This window comes from Corvus hawaiiensis, chromosome 7, assembly GCF_020740725.1.
Source record: "Corvus hawaiiensis isolate bCorHaw1 chromosome 7, bCorHaw1.pri.cur, whole genome shotgun sequence".
NCBI classification, from domain to species: Eukaryota; Metazoa; Chordata; class Aves; order Passeriformes; family Corvidae; genus Corvus; species Corvus hawaiiensis.
In genome coordinates, this window is record NC_063219.1 from 30,825,646 (window position 1) to 30,845,100 (window position 19,455).

General features: G+C 41.3%; 1 protein-coding gene across 12 annotated transcripts in view; it reads left to right on the forward strand.

Moving 5' to 3' along the window:
- The window catches only part of KALRN (kalirin RhoGEF kinase), a 484,760-nt gene that overhangs the window by 298,442 nt on the left and 166,863 nt on the right, over positions 1 to 19,455 (forward strand). For all 12 annotated transcript variants that reach the window (XM_048309150.1, XM_048309144.1, XM_048309140.1 and 9 more), the window contains exons 14-15: positions 3,602 to 3,776; positions 14,241 to 14,436. In XM_048309150.1, coding sequence (XP_048165107.1) covers positions 3,602 to 3,776; positions 14,241 to 14,436 — 371 coding nt within the window. The remainder of the gene's footprint in view (positions 1 to 3,601; positions 3,777 to 14,240; positions 14,437 to 19,455) is intronic.

Here is a 19,455-nt window from a genome sequence, read left to right on the forward strand (position 1 = left end):
GGAGAGTGGCCAGGGTAATACCTGGAGCTGAGAAGTCAGTGGAGCATGAGGAAGAGGTGAACTGCAAGGTGATGTGTGGGACTTGAGGTTTCCTTAATGTGAACATGGTCAATTCTTAGTTTCAATCTTGGAAAAGTGATGGTGGCCTCCGCTTTGAGACATTGGAGACATGGAATTCGTGTCACACTCAAATGTTTGTAAAATACCAAGGCAGGTTTCGTGGTGGCTGTGTTTAACAAAAAAAAGTTGGGTTTAAGGTCTGGCTTGTACTCTGGGCAGTGAGCAAGGTGGAACAAGGTGAACATATTTGTGCAAAGTGATTCCCTGCTTCTGATGGAGTTAACACCAAAGCCACATAGAACGGCTGCCAAACTTTTGAATGCACACAAAAATTTGCAGCACTGAACTGAACTCATCTGACTGTCAAGATTAGCTGGTTCAAGTGTTGGATTTGAGCACTCTGACTAACTGCAAGCCTGTAATGTGATCCTGGACTCTTTCAAAAAGTGAGGCAGAACTGTGTGAAAAAATGCAGTGAAGCTGCCTCTGTGTGTGCCCACTCTTAAAATCTTTCGTGGCTGCTGGTAATGGTAAAGAACACACAGATAAAGAAAAAAAGGAAAAACTAGAATTGCTGCAATCTTTCCTTAACACTGGATTGCATTTCAGTGTGGATCACCTTGTACCTGCCATGAAGAATAGATGAAGATTGCAAACGCTACAACAATGAAGAGAATGAAATACACTGCTCTTATCAAGCATGTCAAAACACAGGTTAAAAGCAATAAAATTGCTGGAGCTTTGGAAAGTTTTATGTTTCTTGTCCTTATCTTTGAGAGAACAGATTTTGGTTTAGAGAGGATCACTTGTGTAATAGCACTCTGTGTTCCCTCCAGATAGGCGATGAAAAGCTCAGCTGCCTGAACTAAATACCTTGCCTGGGACTGCTCTTCACACAAGGTCTTCAAGGCCTCAGTGACTACATCAGGAGCCCATACCTATCAGGAGTAAAACAGGCCTACCTAGCAACTCTGTACATGTCATGATTCACATTGGAAACACTTTTCACTCTTTCTTATCAGTGCTTTACTGAGGTGATTGTTGTTCTCAACAGTCAACAAGAAGCAAACCTTTTGAACTGCGGTTCCAGGGGTGCTGCTGGGGGCAATATTTCTGCTCATCTGTGAAAGGCAAAACAATGACTTGCTCCAGTGAGATGTGAAAGAGCAGGAATGTTCGTGGCTGGAAAAAAAAAAAAAGCCAGTGAAGAGCTAGGTATCTTGCCCATAAGCTTTAGAAAATGGGTATTTCTCACTGAGCTTTCTCACAGTTAAAGCACTGAAAGTGGTTTTAGGAGCACAGTGTTCATTTTAAACAAAGTCAGCAGCAATGTACTGAGTCCAATTTTATGTTCCCCAAAGTTTATTTTGGGGATTTTTTCCAATAATTTCCTTGAATTTTAAAACTCTAATCCATAGCCTTTCAAAGATTAGTAAGGATCTTATATTTATTCTTTCCCAGAGTTTCTCATTGCCAGACAGAGCAAGGAATATTGTGGCAGAGGCGTGCAATCTCAGAAATGTTTTTTTTCTGTAGGGAAATCTTTCTTGAACCAGACTAGCTAGGGATTGTCAATACCTTATCTAAGGAGACTTAAAAAAAGTACCAGATTACTACTCTTAAACTTTTATATTGCATCAGTCACTGAAATGCAAGTGCGGCTTGATTTGAGGAGTGAAATGTTTAATGAAATAGAATTTCTAAAACTAAGTGTGTCTCTAGATCCCGTGAGAGATTATTCAACACTAGTCTTGAATAATTCATTGAGCAATTTAGATAATATATGAATAGTAATAATCCTCCATTTGAGTGAAGATTTATTTCATGTCCTTTTATAGGAGACAGGTGCTGACTGAAGGAAACAGAACTTTATTGGATGCAGCCTCAGATTATGCTGTAGTTTCAAAATCTCTGGTTGTTTTCATTCCTTCTTCCTCTGTACAGCTCTAATGTGGAGGCAGAGAGAGACCCTGTGATTACCAAGAATGTGAAAACAGAGTGGGACAGAAACCATAACACCTGGAGAGAGAAATATTGATGTAATATTATTCCCTTATAAGCAAGGGAAATCGGTAGTTCTTGCTTTAGAATAATGCTGGAGCATCTCAAGTTCAGCGTATTAAATATCAAGTAGTTGAGGGAAAAGAGGTGAAACGCATCCAAAGAGCTAATTACTGTACAGTTAATAGTATTCTGTATTTTTAACTTTATTCTCAGTCTTAGATGTTCAGGCAAATGCTTGTTCATTTCCTTCAAGGCACTTAATGAAAACAGAATAATGTGTGTGTTTTAAACACAGCCAAAATGACCCTGTGTTAAGAGCCCAGTTCAGTTTTAAAAGCTTCTGCTAAAGATAATGCTTGATTTTTTTCTCCATTATGCTCCCTGACAGAGTTAATATTAAAGTTGACTGCTGTTGTTTTATTCTGACCCTGTGTGATGACATTTGCACAGGTCTTTCCAACAGTGTATTTGATAGGGTTTTCTGTTGTTTTAGTTTAAATATACCAAATAATGCAGTTGCTATCACACACCTTTGAGCAGGTTGGATGGAGAAAACTATTGCATCTGAATCTTGTTTTAGCTGACGTGCCAAAGCCAAGATTAAACTTTGGCTTCAGAGTTTCCTTTCTGGCCCTTCTGAAAGTTGAGGGCCTTGTGTGGAACATTTGAGGATAAATTTCACTTCTTTATGTCTGCAAATGGTATTTATCCATAAAACAGTCACTGAAAAAAAATTTGCTGAAGACATAGCAGACTTTAGGTGAACCTATTAATATACATGAAAGCACAAATAGAAAAGGAACTGTCAGGACTGTCTTGTGCCCATGCTAAGACTTCTTTCAAGAACAGCAAATTCCCCCTTGGCCCTGGCCCACCAGTTAAAAGGTCTGCTCCCTTCTGCTGCTTGTAAGTGGAAAACGTTAACTGGAGCAGTATCTGACCTGCCACAGTCACATCTCATTTCACTTTTCCAGTGAAAAGACAAGTCAGAATCTCTCTTGGAGTGTTGGAAAGGTGTGTTGCGGTTTTTTTGCACTGTATTCTGTATCCATTTCTGTACTACGTAATCCAGAGGATATCAAGGCATCCCTAGCCATTGGTCTCAAATACTCATCATTCTAATTCAATTAGTCTGTAAGTAATAAGGTAATGCAGGAAATTAACTTGTAAAGGTCCAGGTGGCTGATGTGAGTATAGGCAGGAACAGGTGACCCTGTAGCATTAAAGGTGATTGCCTGCCAGTCTCCTCAAGAGAGCCATTGAGATTGATGTGCCATCTCTTCCCCTGCCCCTCCCAAGCGTGTAAGGTCACAGTGTCACCACACAAAAAAGGATGATCCCCCTGCTCAAACTTTGTGCCGAGCTCAGGAGCAGGAGGATTTCAGCAACTAGAGGAGATGAGTGTTGCACACACCTTCCCTCAGCCCTTTGTGCTTGGGTTTTCTCCTCAGCAGCACACAGAATCACAGATGTGTTGTTCTTGCTCTTTTGCCTGCCTCACAGCTCGGCTTTAACCCTGCTCTCTGCCTTGCTACAGGGACTCTGCTGTTTCCAACAACAAGACCCCCCACAACAGCTCCATCAGCCACATTGAATCTGTCCTTCAGCAGCTCGACGAGGCCCAGGTACAGATGGAAGAGCTCTTCCATGAGAGGAAGATTAAGCTAGACATTTTCCTTCAGCTCCGGATTTTTGAGCAGTACACCATTGAGGTAAGAGCTGGCTGCATGACCTGTGCAGGGGGGAGATGTGGGAGAGAGAGGACACGTGAACATAGCCTCTGAGGGTATGTCTTGAGCTGTTTGTTTGTGCTCAGCTGTCCAGTGAGGGGGAGAGCAATTTACAACCATTCTTTAATTCAGACTGTTGGACCTAAAGTATACTTTAGGATAAACTGCCAGAATGCACTGAAATAGGTGCATGGGTGCTTAGCTGACTATACTGAGAATCTGCCTGCTTTGCAGAGAAGCTTTATGAGATGCCTGTTATAACTCTCTGTTGACATGAGTCACTTAAGGATTTGAAAGTCGTGTGTCACTTATCAGTGAGGTTTGTCTCTTCAGATACAGATACATGCCTGTCTTTAAACCACAGAGTGAAAACTGTGTTATGCATAAAAGGAAAGGATATTTAAAAGGTGGGCTTTTCAGACATTACAGTGGATTTATTTAAAAAGGAAAAGAATATTAGAGGGGAAAGTTAAAGTACATTTTATGTCTTCATGCAAAAAAGGTCCGTCAGTTGTGTTTTGAACTTATGTTTTGGAATCAAAAGCACTGGATGGAAAATTCATCAAAACATTAATAATTGGGGTATTCTTGGACTGAGAAATTTTGAAGAGACTCCAGCCAATCTCAGTAATTACTTACTGTAGTTCTGATAGGACATGGTGAAAAAAGAACAAAATGTATATTAACTTGTACACAAAGTCCATGAGACTCATGTCAGTGCTTGTGTCCTTTCCTGGGATGTGTTCCTCCTGCTGTATCCCCCTGGTGCTTGTTTAGTTCAGGGAGCACGTGTAAGTGTTTGAGGATGATACCTTCCTGAAGGTATTGCTGGTAAATCCCTGCATACTGTCAAGGTGGGTGCTGGTAACTAATGGGAGGTTTAGAATGCCACATTACATTTTGTGTTTAAGACATGGCATGATGAATTATAGTGGAATAAAAGGCAGGAAACAGGTGTCCTGTTTCCTAAGAGGTGTCCTGTTCTATAGCTGAATGCCAGAGATAGGAATCAGTGAGGAGTATCTGAGCTTGTCTGTTGCAACTGCACGGTGAGGTATTTCACTGCAGTCTGTCCTACAGTGCTTGTTAATTATGTAAATTGGAATAGTTTCCTTTATTCACCAGTTATATGCAGCCTCCTTGCTATTGAGAGGCAGTATTTTTTGGTTGTGTATGTAAATATAAATGTATTTATTTCATATCAGATACTGCTCTTCCAGCAAAGTATGTCACCTCCTATGTTTAAATAGAGGATACTTTGATATATGTGGTGTGGCAGATGCTGAATAATTGAGAGTTTTACTCTAAAGATGTAAATGGGTGTGAATGCTGTACTTGAACATACCTATACGTGGCACCTGTGTTTTCAAAAATGAAGAAAAAAAATAAAAGAGACAACCAATATGTGCTTCTGGAACACCCAAATGTGTTTGTAGGCAGTATGTGGTGAACCCATGTGAGTTATGCATTAAGGTCTCAGCCTGTTTCACTGCAGATTCAAGGTCTGAATCTATAATTGTGCTGATTTAAGTAAAAATCTTTTTTAAAAATTAAATCATTGTGCTAAATTACTTTTCTTTCTAAATAGTCTTTCAATCAAAGAGTGTCACCACCAGGCATTACTTTACTGATGGGGCAACCGAGGCATCAGGAGAGGATGTAACTTACACTGTTCCCCTCCAGATGTGATACCAAAATGGGAATGCTTTGTGGATACCTCTGATTTGCTTCTGCATAGATCCTACTTCTCTATATTCACAGAATGGAATGGCTGTGATACATTAAGATATTTAAAATTGGAAATGTGCTTCAGAGTCTTCTAAAATCAGATTAGCTAGAAAGGATTTTAAAGAAAGTCACCATTTAGTTGTCAGTGTAGATTTGCTATTTTTTTTATCAAATGAACATCTGAATTCCCTCTGCAAGATTAATATTACAGGGAAATCTGAGAGTATGTTTCATAGAGAGTCTATGGGCAGATGATTTTATTTAGAAAGCTCCCACTCTCAGAAACATATTTTTTGTTTTAGAATAATTGTGACAATTTCTACTGAAAACATGGTGAAAAATATATCCAGGTCAGCATCTTAAACCCTGTAAGTACAGTTAGTACTTAAAGAAGAAAGGCAGTTTGAGGGATAATAAAACAAAGGCAGTTTAAAATAAAACGTTAAGTAACACATGTATGCTGTGCATTTCAAACAACAGCTGAATTGGCTCAAATTGACACAGTAATGGTGCTTAGAAAGTAGATTTCAGTCAGTTGCCTCAGCTGTGTTATAAAGATTCCAAGTCAGTAGGAAACTGTTACAAGAATTAACAGAATTATCTCATGCCATTGTTGAGAAACAAAGAGATTTTTTTCATCACCATAATTTAAAAGCGTGTAGTATTTCTAATGGTTGACTCTTCCCAGCTATTGAGGGGAAAAGATGATGACATTTAAAACAGGAAATTAAGTATTTTTTGCTACTAAAGACAAGTAGCTTGAGCTATGACTGGAAATGTATTTAGGTTTTAATTTTCCATAATAGCCTAGATCCTGCATAGATTAAGAATAGTGAAATAATGTGTACCAGTATGATTGATTGTCAAATGAATTTCTCCTTTTCTAGTCTAGATAAGCCCCCTTCCATCTGTCCAAAGAGCAGAGCCATATTGAGCACAACCTTAGTGAAAGACTTCTACCTGCTGCAGCTGCGTTAATCCTCCCTGCGTTCACACAAACTGCCTGCAGAGTGTGGGCCCTCCTCCTCCTCTTCCCGAACTTGAACACTTTTCTCCTCATTGCTGCCTTGTTAAGCCCCAAGTTTCCAATTTTTCCTTCTTAGGTCTGTTATTTGGGTCTGTTGGTTCTTGTGCTCCAGGGAATCCCTTGAGATGAGGTCCCTTCCCTGGCAGCTCTGGCGAGAGGAAGATTTGCATCTCTCTAGTGGAAGCCAGAGGGATGCAGCTGTGGGAGTCAATCTGCTTCCAACAGCTTTAGGGAAGGCTGCACGTTAGAGCTCAGCCTCAGAGAACATTTACATCTCATGTTTTCTCTTTCCATCCAGTTTTGGTACTGAACATTTTCAATTCTGTTAATTTTCCCTGCTGCTCTCTCTCCTTTCTAATTAATAAAGCAGACAAAGTATTAGGATTTTTAAAAATTCACAAATGGCAAATGAGTGATTTGCCTTTTTGTTTAGGAAGTGTCTGCCTTTTGTTCTTTGGAAACTTCCCTGCTTTGTCTGTTCTCCCCAGATATCGAAATTTGTGCCACAGATCACATAACCCGTTCCTCTGGCACCTTCCTAAACTTACACTGTGCCCATCTGTTTTGTAGCCCTCCTGGTTTTTGAGATTTTCTATAATCTTTGCTTCTTGACAGAAGTTTGGAGTCCAGACAGACTTCAGGATTAATGATTACTGCACAAGCAACACTTATTTCCATCTATTTTGGCATTATTGATCTTGTACTTCAGTAAAATCTGTCAACTATTGTTGCGTTTTATCTTTGGGAAAAATGCTTTCCTTTAAGAGAAGCCACCTGCCCATTTCTTCGGCAGGGCAGGCCAGCTGTGTTCATTTAGGACTTTTAAGGACTTCTAAGCCTCACAGGCAGCTTTTGTGTTGTCCTGGAGTCATGGCAGGTTTGGCAGATATGAATTTGGGTACAGACCCACAGGCCCATCGCATGAGCTGCCTGTTCTTTCTTGCCTTAATCTCATTATATTGACTGATATTTACACTCTGGATTCTTGGGTTAAGTTATGAAATCCCAACTATGGCAACACCTGGAAACAGACATAACAGAAACATGAGAAAGCCTGGCTGTCCCTATGGGAGGCTGTTCTGCCCTAAATTTTAACACCACAAAATGACAGCCCATCTTTTATTTAGGAAACGTGTCCAACTCTGATGCCTGATATGTTTTATTCCTTTACCAAGCCACTGCACATTTCAAAACAAGATGGGATCATTGGGATTATATGGTTGGTCTTTCTGTATGATACTGACTTCAATTGAGTTTGTGCAGCCAGCCAGGTAACTCGGGAGATTTCATGGAATGTGAATGTGGTAGCTGATCTGCTGCGAGGAAATCGGGAGTAAGGCTGGAGGGCTGAGGGCTGGCAGACATCAGCAGCAGTGCTGGCACCACGCTGAGTGTATTACACATATGAAGCACAGTCTTGCTCCAGAGTTCTATCCTCAGGAAGCTCTGTCAAGTATACTTTGTCCTTTGCTTCAGGAATAGCAATTCAGAGGCTTATTAACCATTATTTGAGTGACTGCGAATGTACAGCAAAATGCTGAGTAAATGTGTAAGAACCAAATGGTAAAATGCACTGAGTTGCACCCCCTAAAAAATTACTGCCATGCAAAGTCTTTCTGCATATTTTTCCTTTAAAGCTTTTGTAGAGAGATTATCAAATTCACCTGTAGGCCTCTATAAAACGCTATGACTGTGAACAGGAATGATCTCAGCCAATATGTGTCCAGCAGCATTTGTTGGTTACCTCAAAAGAAACTTCCTTCTCCCTTTCCCAGAAGTGTCCAGCTCCTTCCCTTGCATGTATTGTTTCTTTTCCTACAATGTGCAATGCTAGACAGAACCTGTGTTCTGTAGTCTTAGAATGATGTGGTTCCTACACCAGGACAGTCCTGGGAGGGATTAAGGGGGTTCCCACAGTACAGTGTAAATTGGATCTTGTATGCAGTTTGTTATATTTCGAAAAACCCCATGATGACTAAAATCTTCACCTGCTGGACATCTAATTTTCCCCCATCAATTTCTTTGGCTCTGTTTCACCTGCTAATTAAAATTTTCAGCCTTGGTTTCTCTTGCTGGCTCTTCTGGCTGTTCACAGCCATCCCTGAGCATGAGTTTAGGAGGAAACAGGAGGCAGCTTTCACGGCAGCTCATTTCACTGTTATTTACAACTCGTACGAGCATCCCATTCCAGCTTTATAACACTAGCAGAACCTTTCAAGAGCATTAGCTGCCTGCATGAAGGTTTTGTATGCAAGATGTTTTGTAGCCCCCTCACTGACTAAGAGCTGACACCCAGGTATGAACTTCTTTATTAGAAATAAGTGTTACAGTGATTTTGAGATAGATTTGAAAGAAAGAACGGTGAAAAAAACTCAGCCTGTTCTGTTCATAAGCTGGAATCCTGTAATGTTTCATGCTTATTGAGCTTTTGTTTCTCTTTTTCATATATGCCAAGTTTTCCAACTGCATGTCACTTCATTTTAAGAAAAGGAATGCTCTAAGCTGTTCTGGGCACCCTGGGTTTTGGAGATGAATTCCATTGTTGCTCCAGATATTTTTGGGATTCAAAGGAGTCAAAAGCACCAGAGCAGAATCATCACTGTGACAGTCCTTTCACACTTCAGTGGCTCAGGTCCCCACTAAGCCAGTGCGGCATCTCTGTCTGTTGTCAAAAAATTGGGGTGACAGTGTTGTCATTTTGCACAGCATCAGCCAAAACCAAGGCCTGAGAAAGAGGAACAGCAAACTTACTGCTTGTATGATCTGTAGAAGTGACAGTTCAATTTACCCTTTCCTATCTTAGTCCGTTCCTGGACCCACTTACACGGTTGCATCCAGCCCTCTGCTCCTTCAGCCTGCTCTGAATGCTGCTGCCCTTGGTATTCCTGGTGCCCAATCTCTGGTGTGTGCCTTAGAGTTCTGGTCTCACCAACTCTATTATAATTCCTTTCTTTCTGCACTCACAGACGATCCCTCTGCATCCAGGAGTTGGAATATTTTTTTATTGCTTCCTGGATCAAATCTTACCTCTCATCTCATCCATCCTCACTCTGTTAATCACAGCTGTATGGCTGTTACTTTTTTTCTCTTGAGTTGAGCTAGATCTTGCCTTTTCAGTACAGATCTGCTCTGTGCCTGTGTGGCTGTTCTTCCTGTCCTGGCTCACCCCCACGCTCTACCCACTCTTCTCACCTTTGCTTCTCTTCCTACTTGCACCATCAATTTTTGTTGCAACCTGCCTCCTACATTTGCTTATTCTTTGCAGGCATCTTTATTTTAGATCCCTCTCAAGCCCACTCTCTTTGTGTCGATAGCTTGTGCTCCCATGATAGAGCGTTTTTCCCTCCTCCTCATATGCCCTTCCTCAGCCCATACTTCAGAATATCAGCTCCTATGTGATTCATTTTCCATATAGCATTTATCTTCTTTCACTTCATTCCTCACTTCCCCTCTCCACCTCCTTCAACTGGCAAACAAAATTTTCAGGTTGCCACTAAACAACATGACTTTAGGTGTTGAACACTGAATTAAGGCTAAACAAGCAGCATTCAAGGCTCAGAAGCACCATTTTGTAGAAAATCTCAGCAGCAGCAGCAGCATAAAAAATATATACTTAAGGATTTAGATAACTTATTGGAGATGTACAATTGCCTGTACAGCAGCTGCTGCAGCTCTGGCAGGCTCTTTGGCCTAACTCACAAACAAGCTACAAGGTAGGCATGAGCTGCCTGGACTGCTCCTATTGTTGCTATTATTAATGCTACTACTTTTCACCTGTGTGTCTCTTCTCTATACCTCTCATTGTTCTCCAGGACTGGAGAACATGTCCCTCTCCATTTGGTCATGTCTCCTGCTGGTGTTGCAACATGATAAATCCAGGAGGCAGCAAATGCAGCAGTATTGCGGCAGTGGGAATTTGGATATATTAAATTGCTGCTTTAGGAGGATTCCTGCCTAAAGACCATGTGGTCTAGACTGTGGTCACTGTGTCTGCCTGGAAAACAGACCTGGCTGCCATAGTCTATATATCCGTAATTGCTTTGTGGTGGTCTCATGGAGCTCACGCAGACCCAGCATTTGCTCACATGCTTCCTCCGTTTCTCTGATAAGGATATCTCAGATATCTCACTTCATACTAGAGTGGGTTCACTGCCAGCATTGCTTCTCCTCCTGTCATCGTGGCAGCAGGAGCATCTGTTTCAGGTGAAGAATTACAAAATGTGCTTCCTAAGCTCATTGGAATCAACAGCTTTGTCATGTCTTTCTCTCATCAGTACTCCTGGATCATTTGACCTTCCTTTAGTACTAGGGAGCTGTTTCTTGGCCACTGACCTTGTATGACCCACAAAAAAGGAGGGTGGCTCATTCCAAGGAGTTGGCTGAAGTGTGGCTGACAATGAGTCGTATGTGCAGCTTTCCTTGGAATAGTGTGGGAACCGGGGGATGAGGCTGCTGCCTGTGCTAGTGTAGACCTGTGCACTGCTGCTCTTGCTGCTCCCACAACCCTTTTGCTTTGGTACAATTTCTTTCTCAAGCCACAGCAGAACAGAGCAGAGCTCAGGTCTTCTATTACAGCAGGGCTTCCCTTCTTTCACTGCATGTGAAGGTTGCTGAGGTCTATTTAGAATCACAAACACTGAGAAGTAAAGTGAATAAAACAAAAAGCACTGTCAGTTCTTCCCACCAAAAAACTAGCACATGAACAGGGTAAACTAATCAGCCATTCTTCTTTGTCAAAAGGGAATAAAACAAGTTCATGGCCAAGTGACCCTCATTTATGAGAGAATTCCTGATACAGGGCCAGTGCAATTGGGTCTTGCCACAGCTTAGGGGACAGGACACTTCTGTTTGATGCAGTCCAAGTTTTATCAGAGATATCAAGGCCTGACTAATCTGTGAAAGCATCCAATTTTTGGACTTGAAAAATATATGACTGTAGTTAACAGAGCTGCCTAATTACATCTTATTCCTCAAGAAAAAGAAATCATTTTCCCTGTACCCAAAGCAAACCAGTAGATGCAGACTCTGGCACCATTTCTAAACGGTCCTGTTTGAAGTACAGAAAATGCTGGGATTTTGAGGCATTGTCTGTACAGACAGAAAAGGAAATGTCTTAATGAGATATGTAAAGCAGCATGGACTCTGGAATAGGGCACCAGATTGGGATTCAGGAAACCTAGGTTGTTATCACAGCCCTACTATTGCTTCTTGCCTTAGTGTGCATTAGATTCCCTGCTAGCCATCTGTTTGTTACTCAGAGCAATGTACCCAGCCTTCCTGTACCCACTTAGCCTGAGAAATTTGATGTTGTTCCACCTCTTGCTGTGCCTGATTCCTTCCTCTCTTCCCCTGACTCAGCACACGGATGACTGTCACTCCTTCATCAGCCCCCACTCAAAGGCTGCTTCCCTCCTTCCCTCTACTGGTGGCCGTGCTCTTGGCCTGGCAGAGCTGGCACTCACTCTGACAGCTTTGTCACTGCTGGACGTGTCTGACTGTCTAGAGCTGCTCAGGTGCAGGCTGAGCCTCTGTTCCTGGCCCTGACAATGTGACATGGAGCACGATGGGCTGGCCTTGCATCCCGCATTGTTTATCAGCTTGTGTCCTCACTGCCTTGTACCATCCTTTCCTCTTTAGCTGGAACACTGATGTGATCTGAGGAGTGTGGATAATGGAGCAAAAACCCTTTAAGCTCCATTGTCCACAAGGGACAGGTAGAAGTTTAGGTGCAGCTCCTTCTGTGTGTGTAGCCTGGTGAAAGCTGGTTGCTGCCACAAGCATGAACTGCACTGGTTTTCTGGGAGCCACCCTTCTCCTGAGTGTTTGCAGATTCCTCTCTGCTGCAGACCTGTCTTGGACACTCAGGGCTTAGGGGCAAAAACCAGTATGGTCAGGAAGAACCATTTCCCAGTGCTGGGATGGAAATTATGTAGATTTAACAATAAAAGCAATGCTGATCAGTGTCCTTTCTGCAGCCAAGTGGAGAAGTTACCAAGAGAAAGTTCTTCTGATTCATTTATGTCACGTGATTTTCCATTAGACATAGCAGAAGAGATTTTACATTGAACTTTGTGTTCCTGTCATGACTGTAGGAACCTGCTCTCACTCTGAATTAATTCTGTTGTTTGTAGTTTGAAATGAGGTCAAGATCACCTCAGTTCTGATTACTGTTAGCTGAGCATCTGTCCCTAAATGTAAATGTATCTAGTAAAACTCTTCTCCACCATCAACTTTGGACAGTTTTCCATAACTGTTAACTCTGCCAATAAGTCTCCACAGTCCAGGAACTCCTGCTGTGATATGTGTATGAATCAGAGGCTGCTGGAATCAGGAATGGGGCCAAAGACAGTGTAGAGATAGCTATTATTTAAAGGTAATTGAGTGGAATGGGCAAAGGAACAAGCTGAAGAAAAATAGAGGCCCCTCAGGATAGCCACACTCTGCCTTCTACCCTGCAGCTGAGTCCCAAGTTCTTCATTGAGTAAGTCTGCTTTTCTGCTTCTCTCAAAAAAGAGCCTAAAACGTGCACTTTTTCCTTCTAGTACAAAACTATGCGTTCCTGTCCATTCTAATGTGAGAAAGGCTGAGAGCTGGTCCGTTTGGGTCGTCTTCCTAAGCTTGTGTTGCATATAATGTATGTTTTCTGGATAGGAAAGCTGAATGGAATATTTTGAATCTTGGTTCCTTAGGAAGTTAAGTATCTCACTGCACACAGGCCCTGAAGAGCACTTCGTGCACAAATGGGAATGTAGATACCTACTTTTAGCTCTCCTGAATCTAGCTATGAGGAATTGACCTATTAATCAGAATTAAGGCATTTATTTAATAATTTTCAATCCTTCTAAGACTTGTATTCTGCCCTGTATGACTTAATTCCCATTTCCCTTGTCCCCCTTCCCTCATTCATTGTCACTAGCACATTCTTCTCTTTTTTGCCTGCGGTAGCAGAACCTAGGTTGAGGTGAGACTGGGCTGTTTAGGTGGAGACTAGATCTTACTTTAATTGCCCAGGCAAAATTGGAGGACTTTGATACCAGCTGGCTACTGTGGAGAAAGATGTAAAATGCAGAAGGTACAATAAATGGACTGCTAAAATCGGCCTGTGTGTCACAATTAGGAAGCAGAGAAAGCAAAGAAGATTTTGCATGTTCCCAGGAGTTACTGGCAGGTCTTTGGTTACAGCCAGGTACCATTCATGAATCTGTAGATGATTCACCTAAACCTTGAGCGTGATGTTACTGTGTTGTGCATTACATCTGTGATATGTAACATTTAGTGTGTTGCAAAATGGTTTTAGAAACATTCAGGCCATTTTGGGATTGCATGTTTGCAAGGTGCTTTGTAATTCCAGAAATGTTATTTTTTCATTTAATTTGATTATATTCAGAAATATTCTTTCTGCCATCAATGATAATGTAGTGGGTATTCTCTTCCAGTGTCATTTGGGATGTGTAAGGGAAAAGGACGGTAACAGCTTTTGTTGGACTGATAACCTTTTCATGGATCCTCACCTAAAAAAAATGTGAAGTGTGATCATTAATTGAGCAGGATCTGGAGTGTACTGTGGCTGTGGTTTGAAGGTTTCTGGATCAGAGTCAAAATGTGAAGTATTTTCTGGTCCAAACATTGTTTGAGAGTAAGGTATTTCATTGATCCTGAGTGAATACAGTGCCTGTCTTCTGCCCATGAAGGTCACAGCAGAGCTGGATGCCTGGAATGAAGATCTGCTGAGACAAATGAACGATTTCAACACTGAGGATCTCACTCTGGCTGAGCAGCGATTGCAGCGGCACACTGAGCGGAAACTGGCCATGAACAACATGACCTTTGAAGTCATCCAACAAGGGCAAGACTTGCACCAATACATTATGGAGGTCCAGGCTTCAGGTGAGCAGTGCAATTTGGTCTCTATTCCACTTGGAGAAAAAAATAAAACAAAACAAGAAAAAGCCCAAGACCCCCAGTTCAGGCAAAAATGCTGCAATACATATCAAATAAATAAGCTTTTAACGTAAGTATGGGCAATACCTGTCTCTTCTCTCCCAGAACTGTTCCGCTTGTTTTGAGAATTTTGATTCAGGATTTTATGTAAAAACCTGCTGTTTCTTTGAGATTGAAACTCATTGAGGAAATGAAGCTGACTTTCAAGTTTCATTCCGAAAGTTTCACAGCTGCAGGATGTTTGTGATTGACTCCAAATTGGATGGAGAGGGGAGGGCAAGACAAGCTCCTTGTCCTTGCCTCCAGCTCAGAAACAAGCACTGCAGAGTCATGAGCTACAGATCCTTGAGCTGGGCAGTCAAACCTCAGGTCTGGATGAAGTCTAGTTGTTCTAGACTTCTTAGCTTGTTAATCTTACTGCAAATAGACTTTAGTGAGAGTCAAACTGACCAGTTGGGCCGGCTTCATTCTCTTCAGACCTTTTCCCTGTTCCCCATTTCAGGGTGCAGACATGCCCGAGGGGAGAAAGAATCTAGTTATCCAAGAGTCCTCTGGGAAAGAATCCAAATATGAGAGCCTTGAAACCAGTCATGAAATGGAGCTCTTGTTTCCAGCCAGTTCTACTTTGAATTTTTTTGTGTAAAAAGGGAATATGGTAAACCATACTGGAATTCTCCTTTTCAGAGTACACTTAAAAGTTAAAGGTAGCAACTTGAGTGTAAAAAAGCCCTTTGAGATGTGCTCTTAAATGAAAGTCTTGATTCATTTCAATAGGGAGTCTTCTGATTTTACTCTGCTTCTCAGCATAAGATCCTATTTCTAATACATCCTAAGAGTCAGGATTTTTGTATCCTTGCATTTTGCATCTGGCAAAGGAATATCATAATTCAGATTAATCACTGCATAAAGCCCAGAAGTGAATGTTACTTGTGTAGTGTTTTAACCTTCTAAAACGTTTGGAAAGAGTGCAAAGCAAGAGCAATTCCTGTTCCTTCCCTCATTTGAAATAAAAAGGATTTTATGGTTTTATTCTTTGGCAAACATTTTACATCTAGGCACCTACCTTCAAAACAATCTGGCAGTATCCAGCCTGATTTGGCAGGCTGCACTCAACAGCGGCTTGAGGACTGCTTCAAGAGTATGTTGTGAACTAGATAATGTAGTGCATTCTGTGACCCGTGTGTGAGCCTCTCTGGGATGTGCCCACACAATGCCTGGCCCTGTGCTTCAGCCTCCCTGCTTTCTGAGTTAGAAAACTCGTCCTAAGACATTGGTTAAGATGTTTGTGCTCTTTTGTCTGTTTTTTAATCCTGAAGGAATCCATGGGAGGTAAAGAATATGATCCAGAACAGAGCACAGTCAGGAGCCTCAGTGACTGAATTTTAGAAAATAAAAAATATATAAATTCTGTGTTTGTCAAGAAGTTGGAAACAACTTCTTTTGGCTTGCTGACAAAAGGTTAGCAACTCAATGAACTGACTTCTAAAATGTTTTTGTAGAATTATCTAAGATGACTTTCTATGAAGCCTACCCAATAAAAATCCACTGCTCCCAAAAGCAGGGAAGCAGAAGTCCCATGGGGATGTAGAGTAACTGCAGTTAATCAAAGGTAATGGCCATGTCTGCTATGCATGGAATGCTAAATGCTGGGAGAATGGAAAAATAAGGGAGAGACATAGCACTTAGGAGCCTACTGCTTCTTGCTTCAATAAAGAACAGTTTTACTTCATAAAAAAGTGATTTAATTTTACTCCCTCTTCCTGAATCCTTTATCATAGCCATTCAGTGCATAGGGTAGGGGATGATTATTCTTAACTGCCAGAGCTGAAAACTTGCAGGGGTTCTGGGAAATCAGATGCTATTGCTGCTGCCTATTGTACACTGTCACCACTGCTACAATCAAAACTCAGTTGCAGCCACAGAAGATAAAGCCAGAAAAAATGTGATTTTCCAGAGCCATTCTACCTAACCAACCACCCTTAATTGACCAAGTTTCTTCCCTTCCCTGTAACTCTCTTTGAGCTTTATTCTTTTCAACGTGCCACACAGGAAACTGACTTGATTTTGATCACTCTGTCGTTTGGCTTGGAGGTCTTTAAGCCAGCAAGTCTGTCAGATAAAATTACATCCAGGTGTTTCCATTTGTGATGTCTTTTTCACTTGGAAGTCTTGTGGAGGTAGAAAAAGAAGGTTTTAAACATTCACCCATGATTTTTGCATGTCTGATGCAGACTGACCCTTACTGGGCTGTGGAGTGTCTGGAAATCCCTGTGAACGTTCTAATGTTGGCACAGTAAATCCGGTGGTTCTGTGATGCACCAGGTCAGACTCTGTGGATATTGAGGGTATCTCTGCAATCAGGCATCTCTGCAAGTCCAGTGTTTCCAAAGTTCCATCCAGCACAGGGTTATGTTCCTGTGATCACTTCCACTACTCCAGCACATGCGAGTGGTCCTGGATTAGACTGTTTCAACCATCGGAATAATTATTTTTTAAAGAAATGTTTGGTTTTGTTGGGGAATAGGTAAGATCTGGAAGTCAGGTTGTGTTTCCTGAAATTTTGCAGTACTTGAAAATTGTCACTAAAATCTGTGTCAATCAGGAAACTTTTGCATGTATAGAATATAATAACAGTATTCTCAACAAGATTGGAGTTTTTAATGATCCAGCACTTTTTATTTCAAGGAACCTATCTGCTATTTTTCCTGTTTGATTATAGCTCTACCACTGATAGCAAAGCTAAATATGTGGGTAAATACTCTCAGAAATGCTTATTGAGTTTTCTGGGTGCCTAACTCAATATGTTGAAGGGGCCTGGTGTTTCCAAAAGTGACAACTTGGACATTTCTGAGAAATCCATTTCGCATGGGAAGTTTAGGATAATTATTCAGGAGTGATTTACCACTTGAGCCCAAGCTGTGGTGACGACATTCTCAGGTAATTTATTAGCATATGCACCTTAGTTAGTCTGATTCTAGGCATTAAAAGCAGTTACACTTTAATAGCTGGTTAATTGATTATGCAAATTTATTTGATTATTAAAGTCCATTTGCATTGTCAGTATCATTGTCATAATGAGCCTCCAGCTGGGAGTCTCCAACGGTTTACAGAGCTCCCTTTTTCTATCTTAGACAAATTGCTTCTAAGCCAAACCTGAAATACACTGTAGAGCTGAAGTTGGGGACACTACCTGATATGTGTAAAATTCAAAGTCTTTTTGCTTCCTGGTCATCAAGCTAACACTTTTCACCTCTTTTCCAAGTGTTGCGTTGCTTAAAAGGGAAGCAGAAATCTATTTCATTTGGTTTGTGACGTCCTTTATAGTTAATTATAACTGTAGTTTATATTGCAAAGAAGAGACTGTAAACTCTGCTATCACAGGCTCTTCGTGTTTCAGGCTAAAGCAGGTTTAAAGCAGTTTCAGAGGAGTTTTGTGAAGATTAAAAAGCAATACCCCTTCCCTAGACTGAATTGTACCTCACAGTGCAAGCAGTTCAGGTGTCACTAATGTATGTTTTGTAGGATGCCAGTTAGTGTGGCTCAGTACTCTTTCCTTTAGGATTTTTTAAAAACATTTCCAATTCAATATCATTCACTTGACATCTGCTGTATTGCTTGAGACATTAGAAGAAAATGGCAACCAAGTTTATTTTATCAGAAAGTCAGCTGTGCTTTTCTAGCTGTCAGAACACAATGTAAAGATAATATGTATGAAATTATTCGGAAAACAGGGCTTTCTATTTTGCCAGCCAATACTTGAGAAGAAAAAGTGCTCTCACTGCATGCACTGGCACTGCAGAATAAATCTGTGTGACATATGACAAGCAGGAAAGGGCAGATCATTCATCATGGGGAGCACACACTGCCCTTGGATAGCATCCCAGGCAGTTCCTTGGTTGCTGCTGATGAGTTAGCATGATCAGAACTGCACCAGCTGAGCGTGCAGGAGGGAAAGCTGTGCATTTAATATCCAATAGGTGTGGTGAAGTCAAGCATAAAAAAATCCATCATGTCCTCAGGATACAGAACCATATGCATGCTAATTGCAGCAACAATGCCTGGTGTCTGGCAATTGAAAGGAACTTCACTCCCAAGAATAGAAACATATATTAAATTTCCAGTTTTAAATGGGAAGCCAGGGGCCATTCCATTTTATTTGGTAACGAAGGAACTCTTTTATTTTGGCTGGGAAAGGAAATAAGCCAATCATTTGCATTCCCATGTGCTTTTCCTGATAAAACCAGAAACCAGGAAAAAGAGATAGGGTTAGTAATAAGGTCATATTTATTTTGTGTGCTGTCCTGTGTAGATACCGCTGAATGAAAGTCATGAACCTCTGAGGTGGATAGAGGGGGAGGTAAAGACAACTTTCTAAATGGTTTTTAAAAATAGTGTCCAAGTCTTTTTTTCAGCAGCTTCTAATTAACACATTTCTTTTTTAATGCTGTATTATTCTGTGAAATCAAATGGCTTTGGAGGAAAGTGCAATGTTTTCTCAGCATTACTGCAATCACATTGTTTTTATATTAGGTTCCTTATCCTTCCTGCTTCGAGGCCAATGGCAAAATTCCAGTAGACCTTACTAAGGGAAAAGTCAGGTCTTTATTAGTTTGCAGTCCCAGGGACTGCAGTAACATGGGATGACATCATATTTCCTCCAGGCCAAACCTTCCCTGTTGCACTGGTAGTGAACCCAGTGTCGCAGTCGCACCGGTGTCACCCCGACGGAAGCTCTGTACTGTGTGTCATATAACCACTACACACGTGGCTCACAGTGTCAAAAAAACATTCAGGAGGCAGGAAGGATCTCAGAAAGTCTCTATTTCAATCTCCTGATCAAGTCAGGACAAAGAAATCAGACTAGGCCTTTGAGGGGTTTATCAAGTTCACGTAGGATGCAAGGGAGGGGGATGTGGTACTAAGACACCCCTTCTCTTTGGTATGTGAGGATTGGATGAAAGTCAG